This window comes from Denticeps clupeoides, chromosome 2, assembly GCF_900700375.1.
Source record: "Denticeps clupeoides chromosome 2, fDenClu1.1, whole genome shotgun sequence".
Taxonomy (NCBI): domain Eukaryota; kingdom Metazoa; phylum Chordata; class Actinopteri; order Clupeiformes; family Denticipitidae; genus Denticeps; species Denticeps clupeoides.
In genome coordinates, this window is record NC_041708.1 from 28,163,848 (window position 1) to 28,175,585 (window position 11,738).

General features: G+C 46.0%; 1 protein-coding gene across 1 annotated transcript in view; it reads right to left on the minus strand.

Moving 5' to 3' along the window:
* Nucleotides 1–11,532, minus strand: part of slco5a1 (solute carrier organic anion transporter family member 5A1) — a 32,809-nt gene extending 21,277 nt beyond the window's left edge. Inside the window, exons 1-2 of the mRNA XM_028970631.1 lie at nucleotides 11,488–11,532; nucleotides 9,568–11,065 (exon numbers count right to left, since the gene is read on the minus strand). Of these exons, the coding sequence (XP_028826464.1) occupies nucleotides 9,568–10,522 (955 nt within the window). The 5' untranslated portion in view covers nucleotides 10,523–11,065; nucleotides 11,488–11,532. The remainder of the gene's footprint in view (nucleotides 1–9,567; nucleotides 11,066–11,487) is intronic.
* Nucleotides 11,533–11,738: the final 206 nt, after the last annotated feature.

Below are 11,738 nucleotides of genomic sequence, written 5' to 3' on the forward strand. Positions count from 1 at the left end.
GATAAACCTAAAAGGACATTTTAGGACAACCTCGATCATGTTTTCGTCTTGGCCAATCCTACTGGCAAAAACGGGTCGAAATACATAAGCACAGGAAAAATCAACCCAGATATTTTTCACACACCCTACAGGCATATTATGGCTTTTTCTTGCAGAATGAACCACATATCTTAAGAGGTTATTCTTGCTGGATTGTCTCGAGACTGGTGTAGTCTCCAGGAAGGGCTACAGCCGGATAGTGACATTTGCCACGTCCATGTGACCGCCTGATCAAAAGGCAGCTCTCCACCCACTAACTGGATTAAGGCTGGAATGCCATTAAAAAGCACAGGCCTAAGAAAAATGTGTTAATCCCTGTGTACCTCTGACTGATGGACGACTAGCCTGCCAGGTCAGTGACCTCTCTCCTTAATTCACTAATCCTCTCATTCACCTCTTCAAGTTAACTTACTCACTCTCCCGCTCTCTCTCTCTCTCTTTTTCTGTGTTCAGAATCACCTGACCACACAGCCAAGTACGGCATGTTGAACCCTACGACTGTGACCATGCGACTTTGTCCAATAACTGCGACCTTTCTGCAAAGTTCTACCGCTTGCTGAAAATGTTCTTCCACTAGTTATGCACACGCGCACACATACAACAGAAAGGAAGGGACCGGTTACCCACTCCCATTTTCAGCCTGATGGCTATTTTGATTTAGTATTAAAAATGTCATCTACATTTAGATACATGCTAATGCCCATCGAGCGATGTCTACCACTGTGAGCATGTGCACGTCAAATAAATGCCTCATGCTTATTATCATTCTTATTCAAATTTTTTTTAACTATCCTCATTATACAATTTCACGGCAGCCATGCACTGCAATTGAGAGAGAGGAAGACAAGTCAGCATGACAGAAAAAGGTCAAGGTGTAGATACTAAGGAGAGATGGTGTTTGCAGAGGGTGGTAGTAGCCTAGTGGGTAACACACTCGCCTATGAACCAGAAGACCCGGGTTCGAATCCCACTTACTACCATTGTGTCCCTGAGCAAGACACTTAACCCTAAATTGCTCCAGGGAGACTGTCCCTGTAATACTGATTGTAAGTCGCTCTGGATAAGGGCGTCTGATAAATGCTGTAAATGTAAATGTAAATGCAGTAAAACAGGGAAGCTCTGAGCCATTTTATCTCTGCCGCAGTGATGACCCGAGTGAAGATGGCAAGCCTTGGACAATTTGCTGTCTAAGGACAGGACACACGGTCATGAAAATACTGCAGGGAGAGGAGACATGGCGGTTCACACATTACTGGTTCACCCTGGTAAATGAAGCCAGCATCGTCTCATCAAACCATAATGGATTCACACCCGTAATCAGAAGGTAGCCGGTTCGAATCCCAAACCGCCATGGTGCCACTGAGCACTGTCCCCACACACTGCTCCCCGGGAGCCTGTCATGGCTGCTCACTTCACACCAAAGGTGATTGGTAAATGCAGAGGACACATTTCATTGTGTCACCATGTGCTGTACTGTGTTTCACAATGAGAATCACTTCACTTTCTCTTTAGAATTAATTTACCAGTATAATGAATCATTTGATATCATTATCCCTTCTTTCTGCAGGCAAGACGCTACAAAAAAAATTCAAACAAGAAGAGTACTCTACTTACCCTACTTATTCTACTGTATTTACATCTGGCTCTGCCTAATGACCTGAAAAAGAATCTCACACCAACCCACTTGTAGACAGACTCTACATAAATTAGCATATAAATACTCAAAAAAAGCAGTGCACCCTCTGGCACTGGGTGCAAATGTGCAGTAAAATAACAAGTGCAGTCAAGATCGGGGACTTCAAAAACAGGTCTCAGTTCTGGATCCAGAGACGTGATTTATCTGTCCAGGTTCCTGCGTACTTCCTATTGTGTAAAGAGTGCGTTGAAAGCATGCAACGCTTGACTCCTGCGAACGAGCAACAATGCATCAGAACTGTGCAATAATCTTAATCACAGTGGCCGGAGCGACTTTAGCCACAATCTGTGAGCATCAAACTTTACCTCCATTAAAATACACAGCCTCTGGCTGTCACCCAAGACATTTACCATTAAGGCATTTGGCAGACGCCCTTATCTAGAGCGACTTACAACGTGCTTCGCTTCATCGATGGTAACATGGGTCAGTTCTGGTTCACTAGGACCCCCAATTATGAATACAATCTTTTTATTCACTATGTTGTAGTTTCTATACATAAATCAGACAATAAGAAGGTTACAAGTTAATCTAAATATTCTCTAAAGAGGAAGGTCTTGAGCTGCCATTTGAAAATACTCAGTGACTGTGCTGTTCTGACCTCAAGGGCCTCACCCACCCCAGTTTTCCACTGATCCAGCTCCTACTAAGTAAAAAAAAAAAAATGGTATAGCAGCCTCCTGGCATACAACTCAAGAACAACTTTTTTCCCCCAATCACTCTAACTTTACTGAACTCTGACATATGTTTTTAAGCATTTTTACTAACGCTTTTTAATTTTACTGACGCTTTGTGAACCGCCACTTTACTGATAATACGCTCACTTTTTTATTGCTGTATATAGCATTGACTACATATAGTGCTGCCGTGAGTGACGTTGTACTGACCATGCATGGTATAATGACAATTTACTCAACTGAACTATCTTTAAGCAGTGTTTCACAGGACCATCTCCTCATCGCAGGCTGACCAAGAAAGATGCCTGCTGTGATGATTGTAAAAATTGTAAAAACTGAGTGAGGATATATTTGCAAATGACTTTAGAACTTTGTTCTTTGAACATTTGTGAAACATCAAGCATCTGTCATCTACATAAAGTGAAAGTGACGTGATTGTCATTGTGAAACACTGCAGCCCAGCACACAGTGACAACGAAATGTGTCCTCTGCTTTTAACCATCTCCCTTGGTGAGCAGTGGGCAGCCATGACAGGCGACCGGGGACCAGTGTGTGGGGATGTTGCTTTTGTGCTCAGTGGCACCTTGGCGGATCGGCAATGGCAACTTTCTGATTACGGGGCCGCTTCCTTAACTGCAGTGGTGCCCAAAAGTGTTCTCAATGGAAGTGATAACAGAATGACACATCCACTCATCACATATTTTTTTTCCAGATGGAAATGAAATGGAACTGTTGGCTTATCCTCTCCGTGGTCATTACACAGGCAACCTAAGGCAAAATTCGTTCCATCAGAGCAGAAACTGGTCTGCTCAGTGGAGGGTCACACATAGGTTCCAAATGCCTTCACCATGACCCAGTGAGCCACAGATGAACCCTGGCCCAGGATGAACACCCATCTGGAGGGCACTGCGTATTCATTTCAACTGAGCCGCACGCGGTGAGCAGCTAATGCAGACGGGGACTAAACGAGCTTGCCTGGGGACAGGGGTCACCTCGGTACGGGTTCTGTTACCCATGACAACGAGGGAAGAACTGGGAGCTGACTGGAGAGCTGGTGACAGTCTATGTGACAGCTGGTCTGTGTCCATCAAGGATAAAAACCAAAAACGGGGACTCAGGGGTTAGCCCGGGGCAACAAAACCTATAGATGTTCACACTATCTATATTTATCATAGTGTATATCTAGATTTGTCGCACTGTTCATAATATGAAAGATTATACCTAAATATGATGATTAAATAACAATAATGTGTATGTGAGAGGTATAATGATACACTTTGACAACAAGACTCATGTATTTAGCTAAATGGGGCATAATTGTGTGAATGTATTTGCAAATGCCTTGTCACAATATTATATTTTGGGTATGTTCCCCATTCCACAGAGTCAACAGTAAAACTGCCAAAGGAGCAGCCGAATCACAAGGAAACCCCGGACTACAGTCAAAATACCAAGCTGCACTGCCAGCTCACACACTGCTCCCTCAAAGAGCAAAAGAAAGATCTTCATAGTCTGTGTTGCACGCACACTGCAAGCACAAGCACTCGGCTCAACAGCTGCCTTCAGGTGCAGTGTGTGAGGACCTTGGCGGATCGGGATTCGAAATGGCAACCTTCAGATTACGGGGGCCGCTTCCTTAACCACTAGGCCACCACTTCCTAAAAGTGCCTTCAGCGCACTCTTCAAGAGGGCAGCCCCGTTTGCCGGAAAACCGGACCAGGTATGAGGCGGTTTTGGAATGCTGGAAGCATACAACCCTAGTGTAATGTTTGCACAGACCCACCGGTTTTCCCATATTGTGGACTGAGAGTCATCCTTACGAAGACAATATATCAAAAGGCTGATAAAAGAAGAACGTTATTGGCCAAAGCCCATGAAAGAAACAATGGAACAGAACAATGGACATGGAAACGGTCAAGAACAGGACAAGGCAGTGAAAATGCCAACTGGTCCTCCTCCTTTTTCCTTCTCTACATTTTTTTGGTTGTTCTGCTCCCTTTGGCTCCATATGGTGCCATCCATCCATCTACTGCCGCTTGCAAAGCCCCATATGCCAGGGCTCTCTCCAGAGAACCAGGGGATAACAACGGAGGTCCTTCACTAACAGGCAAGAACACGTTCTCCATGGCGCAATAACGCACACGTGTCTCCTTGGTGGGCTATGTGCTGACGCAAGCTCCAGATGACTCAGGCCAGGCCGTTTCAGCGCTGCGAGCTGTTTACCGAGATAAAGTCACTTAAGGTGTCGTTCATCACAGTCCCTCAATTTTCAGAAAAACTAAGCTTTTTCCCCTGATGCAAGAGGAGCAAACAGAAAAAAAAACAACACAATGGGAAGCTGAGATCAGAAAATCGCTGACATTAATGAACAATAATTTGGTGAATTATTTGCCCAAATTGACATCCATTGCGCACAATCAGTCCAAAGGGTAACTAGGATGAACGCGCAGGTCTCAAATCAAGTGGAGGCTGACATCTGTCAAAGCCAATTCAGGCCTACACCGACCAATCAGACGCAAAAGGCCTTTTTCTGAGACATGAAAATGTCCTTTGGTGCAATCAATGTCATGTAAAATGGAGGCATTAATCACACTGCCCAAGTAGCCACGGGCGTCAGGCATAATTTACAGTTTACGTGATCATGTCTAATGGAATGAAACCGACTATAAATGATACTCTGGATCTCCAAGGGCACTAAGTTAGCACTGTAATAATGGCTACTAGAACCGTGGCGTCGTGTTTAGTCTGACCCAGCATTATTGTACTATGCCGGTTAATTAACTACTAATGTTTTCATTAACCCTGAAACATTTACATTTACATTCTCTTTTAGCGTAGGACTGGGCAGGAAACTGACTCCTTGTGTTCTAGTCTATTTACATTTACAGCATTTACCAGACGCCCTTATCCAGAGTGACTTACAATCAGTAGTTACAGGGACAGTCCCCCCCTGGAGCAACATAGGGTTAAGTGTCTTGCTCAGGGACACAATGGTAGTAAGTGGGGTTTAATCGTGTGTTACCCACTAGTCTACTACCACAATTCTGCACAACACAATCTATGCTTATGCAGAAGTTTTAACACTATGCGTATGAGATGATATTTCAGGTTATTAAAAACAGGAATATCGTGCAACGCAAACTGCTAAAGGTCACAAAGATTGCTTTTGAAACTCAGTAATTTCACAATTGTATCACCATTTGGTAAATATAACATTAGTTTTGCACAATGCAGCTGCAGTAAAACAAAAAAGGAGAAGACTTTGACAATAAACTGTATGCAAAGGGGGGGAAATCCTGTCATCATGTTTTCTGATTTTCCGGTTGGAGGGGCAGTAGAAGGCAGTAATTTCTGGCCTGTGGCATGTTTAGAAATGTGAGGGGCTACTGAATGTCCTGTGTCGCATTTCTGCAGTTCTGTGGGGTGTGTGTGCAAGTGGACAGATGAGAGCGGCAGGCTTTTGTAAGTGTATGCCCCCCAGAAAGGCAATCTTTTCCCCCAGCTCTGGAAACACAGTACTCAGAAATTTTAAACCTGATCAAAGTGCCTGCCACTGTGTGTGTGTGTGTGTGTGTGCACGCACATTTGGGTAACAGTGGGAAGGGCAGAAAGAGAAAAGCAAGAGAGACCATGCAGAGATCCCTTTCTGCGATTGCAACACTACATGTGCATCTCTTTATTCCCCGTCTTCCACCCCGCACACACAAAAGAGACGCAAACGTGGAAAGAAGCAGATGTTCCCCGACTACATTTAACGGAGCTGAAGCAACCAGCGTGCAAGGCGGCGTGACCGCAGCGGTTGTAAAAGCCCAAAATCTGGTGTTCAGTAAGTAAACGGCTCTTACAACCACAGGCATGGGATCGGTCGCCATCAGTGTGCAGGGGATGAATATTAACCAAATAAATAACGCGGGCCTTTGACAGCACACAGCTTTTACTGTACTCAGAGGCAGGTTGAAAAAAGAAGATGATGGCTGTAAGTGATTTTACACACACACACACACACACACACACACACACAATGCCAGCCAATCCAATCAAGATTAGGCTCTCAGCACCAACAAAGCTCTGAGAGCTGTGAAGCACTGGCTTGTAAATCCGACACATAAACCTTTTGGATAACAAAACGTGTGCCTCAGATTGCGAGCACATGACGGTTGCACGTTGTGCAATTAAAGGAGGATCGCTTCACGCGGTGACACTGCGACTCCCGAGACGTGCCGAGTGACGGACGCGCTTCATTTTTAAAAAGTGTCCCCACTGTCGAGTGACGACGGCCCCTCGTGTGGATAATGTCTGACCTATTGATCTCCCTTCAGAAGGGGGTCGGGGAATACGCCTTTTCAAACTTGCACTGAGCCTGGGGCTGGTCTCACAATTAGATGTCCATTATCAATGCCTCGATTATCGACGCATCCAATTATTTTTTTTACATTACTTCACATTCTGTGCGTCAGTGAAATGAGAGTTAAGGCCTTGTTAACATGGACGTCAGGCATTTGTGGAGTCAGGGGAGCGTGACAGTTTTTTGTACTCATTAGAGCTAAAGTTAAAGCTTCCACAAGATTAATTTAAACACCCCTAGTACACAGACACAGACAGAACAAGAAAGAAACCCAATCTTTACTGATGTTTGGGTGGCAGAAGATTCTGGAGGAACACCAGAAAACAAGCCCCATGCTTAGCGCGTAGTGCCAGCTTGAAAACGGAGCCCTGGGCATTCAGACCTTGCATTTCCCATATAAGAAATAAAAGTGAAGAGAAGCACAGCATTTAACCCATCAGTGGGCAGCCATGAAAGGTGTGGGGACGGTACTTTGCTCAGTGGCACCTCAGTGGCACCTTGGCATCTCGAGCCTTCCGAATGCGGGTCCGCTTCCACACCCCCTAGGCCACCACTGTCCTTGAAGTGAAGCCGAACATGGACAGGGAATCCGCAGTATTCCCAGCAGAAGCAGCAGGTGCATATCCTGTCTCCTGCGGTGATTAAATAAATTGCCGAAAACGTACCCGAAAAAAGGTGTAAGGCCGCTTTAACTACTGGCATGGATAACATGCCCAATACGCAGCTTTAAGTAAAAAAAAAAAAAAAAAAAAAAAAAAAAAAAAACTGCACTCCATCATACAGACTAGCTCATGAAACCCCGAGCGGGATTTCATTCGTCCTGTCCAGGCTTTTGTCCAGCAATGCTTCCCATCACAGGAGAGGCCCGGGGGAGGTGACGGGGACAGATGTGCTTTGTTGCTGCAGTCCCAGTGGTCCGCTGGCGAGCCCCTACAAGCCCACAGTACAGGGTCTGTGTGCGCTGCCCACATACAGTGGAAGGGGAGGAGCCTGTTTCATTTCATCAGATAACGGTGCTGGGGTACTGAGATGGGATATCGGATACCCACGGCAGCACTCACTGTGGCACTTTATATCACAATAGGCACTTTATAACACAGAAAATAAGTGAAAACATTGGGAAATTAGAAACTCTCCGCTCTCAGATCAGAAAAATCGGGATACTGGGCTAATGACACAGGGTGGTAGTAGACACTCGCCTATGAACCAGAAGACCCAGGTTCAAACCCCACTTACTACCATTGTGTCCCTGAGCAAGACACTTAACCCTAAATTGCTCCAGGGGGGGACTGTCCCTGTAACTACTGATTGTAAGTCGCTCTGGATAAGGGCGTCTGGTAAATGACATAAATGGAAATGTAAATGTTCAATATATAACATTGAGCAAAACCCCCATTGACTTGTTTCTATAAGCCTGAAGATGTCCATTGAGTATTCAGGGTATTACTTCAAGGGATGTTTTTCATGACTTTTAACTACACATAACATGTATCGTCTGAAATTGTGTTAAATCGAACTACTACACACAGGTTCATGGTCTAAAGAGTTAACCATAGCGTGCAAAATCACTGAGGAACATATCAGGTCAAGTTCAATCAGTGGTGAGAGATCAGTAACTGTGAAGCCCACATCGCTTGTTCTGATGCCATTCTGAGATGTATGAGAAAATGTTAAGGTTAAATGTGCCCACCACGGCTAATGTTGATCGCTCTGTACAGCTCGATGCTCAGCCAAGGCTTGTGCCTCGCCAAGCCACACAGAAGCATAGAACCCATGATGCTGCGGGAATAGATTCCAGTTGAAATGCAGGCCATGTAAAACGTCATGTTTTTTTTTCTGGACAGCGACCTCTAGATGTGCTCAGGCAGCCTAATGCTTGGCGGATGCTAATTTGTTGGCCTGGTGTCTGCATCGTCCCATGAGATCCTTGGGACATGCCCTCCACGTCACCCGCCAAAAGGGACACCAGCAGATTCTTTACTCTGACTCAACATTCACATTCCAAAATCAATAAATGGTTCAATTAGAAAACAGTGCCACAAGGGCCTTGCTGTACAAGTGTTTAATTTATTTCATGTTTCAGTTTATTTCATTTTAATAAAAAAGCTTCCGTTTTAATTCTGAATTAATTTACCCTCTTGTTTATGCATCAATACACGTCTTAATGGCCAATCTGCATAAAGATATGTAATTGTATTGTACAGTGCAATATTTACCAATACACAAATAACACGATCGAAAAGCAGGAACTAAATTAATTTGGAGTTGAATCAAGCGCCGAACATGAGTTTCAGTTAGTTCAGTTCTAAACTGTCAATAAAGAATGTTATTTATTGCTCCAATTAACTTTATTATTGAGTTTTTCTGACAGCAGACCCCCTGTTCCTGAATTATTTCTAGCCGTCCTTACCTTTCAAATATATATAGGACGATTATACAGTTTTTCATGTCTGTCGCTGTTGCACTGTACGGATGAATGATGTGAAGGCTGCATCATGTCACAAAACGGTTCTCTTATTCTGAGGTCAAGGGCTGAGTGCCGTGCACCAGTGCCGATAACATGGTATTGTACGACCTTAGCGTGTTTAACCATCAATATTTCTTGTGACATTAGGACCTTTAGCTTCCAAGGTTAAAGGAATACCCCACAGGAAGCCGCCAATTATTTACAGTATTTACAGTAAAATATGGAAACATTTATATATCTGTAAAAAAAAAAAAAAAAAAAAGTGCATAGTTTTCACCACATCAACATCATCCATCTTAGAGCTGATGTGAAGAACATCAGGTGATACCAATGAGAAACCCCTTACCAAGGTAGAGGGAGGCATTCTCCTTCTTCACGTTATCATCCAGGTAGGTTGGTCCCAGCGTGTAGATGGGTGTGGAGCCCATTCCCACCAGGATCTGGGCACAGATGAAGAGAGCCACATAGACAGAGTGCTCGTTGCCCTCCAGGTCCCTCGGGCAAGAGGACACGTCCAGGCCGTCCCTGCTGCTGCTGTTGTCGATCATGCACAGGCCTTCGTTGCCTGTGGATGAATTGACTTCCTGGATCTGGTATGGCGGCGAGATAAAATGAGGTAGGGAGAACAGGGCGGCGCCCACAGCAATAAACACCCCGCCCACTGCCAGCCATCTCGGCCTTTGGCCGCGACCGCCGAAGTAGCTGATGAAGACGACCACGAGCAAGCTGCCAATGTCAAAGCAGCTGACCAGCAGTCCCGACTCGGAGCTCCTCAGGCTGTAGCGCTTCTCGATGGTGGTGATGACGCTGCTTAGATACCCCGACACCATCAGCGACTGAATGAACGTCAAGTAGCACATGCAGAAGAGGAAGCAGCGGGAGTCGGCCAAAATCACCCTCACATACTTCCTGGTCGGGAAGCGGATAAACCTGGCGAAGGAGAAGCCCAGTTTCTTGCCTGCCGCCCGGTTGGCATCCACTCGAAGGGAGCTGCTCAAGCCCACCATGCTGGACATGGAGGGGGAGAGGTCAGTCCTGGTGGGCGAGTCCAACTGGGTAGAGTCGGTTTTCTGCTGGAGCTGGCTGAAGACGGACGGGTAGTCGAGGTTTATGGACGTCTGCGTCGTGCTGACCAGCCTGGGGTCCGCGGCCTCGGCGGCTGGCGGACAGCCCCCATTCAGGATGGGCAGGCTCTTCGATTTGTAATAGTTGGCGCCGTCCCCGTAGTGACCCGGGACCTTGTGCACCTCCAGAGACTTGGACGCGTCGCTCCCAGTCTCGTCATCGTCCGACAACGTCATGGTGGCTCGGACTGATGCTCGTCCTAACGCGGAACTTTAGTGGACACTTTGTTTAGACTCTGTTATTACTGCCACCCCCGACTTCGCTCCGGGGCTGAGGACTAAATTGCCGCCCTGTCACCACAGCCAGTACAGTGTGGGTCGCCACAGCTGACACCATGTTCTAACTGCACTGCTATTTGCACCTCCGGAGGCTCGATGTTCTGCAGTTGGCCTGGACTAACGTCATGACTCCAGTGTTGGGACAGATTGAACTAAATAAAATGGGACCACGCACGCAGGATCTTTCTCGGGCCGAAATCACGGAAAACACTTTGGGCGCTGCATTAAGACTAAAAACAGCCACCGCTCACGATGCATAGACGACCAAAGATACCGCTGTCTCCGATGTGATGGTTGGGAGATACAGGACGTTGGGGGTGCGTCTCCTCGTCTGCAGCAACGTTCATGGTTTTGTGATGAATTTGATGGCTCTTTGTTACTTTGTCACTGCGCGAAGGTTGGATGCTCTGCTCGATTTCGTCCCAGCAATCGCCCAGGATCCTAAAATGAGTATATAAAAATAAACAAAACACAACAGCGCAAGTTATTATTACGCAGAAGCGTGGCTTCGCGCTGTACGTGTTTGCGTCTACGGGCGATGACGGCTGGCGTGTTGATAACAGCCACCGCGCATAACAAAGAAAACGGCATTTAAGGGCAAAGCAGAGCGACTGCAAAAATGAGAACTAACACAACGACAAATGAAATAAAAAACCAGCAACGACATGCAGGTTAAGAGCCAGCGAGCCGACCGCAGTAATCACGACTTGGGACAAAATGACATTAACACAAACAAAAACTACGGGAAGGAAAATGTGAGTAGAGTATTTTGTTCATGAGAACTGAATAGAAGCCGCGTAAACAAAGATGAGAAAACGAAATGACAGAGGTGTAGAGTAGTGTCTGAGCTCTCCGCTACTCACACGGGACGGGGCAGGTCGGCTGTTGTTGTCCCCGGAGCAGGCGCTCGCTGAATGAGACCGAGCGCGGCTGAAGAGTGCGGGTAGGAGTCGGTGGGAGCCGCGTGGAATTATGGGATTTGTAGTCTGTCTCTACAACAATAAACAGGACTTTTGCGGGCGAGGCAGGTATTTTAGGATTGAACAGCGGGATGAAAGACGCTTCAGGTTGATTACACTAGAATTATTCTCAAATCGCGCGGGTTTTGGTTTGT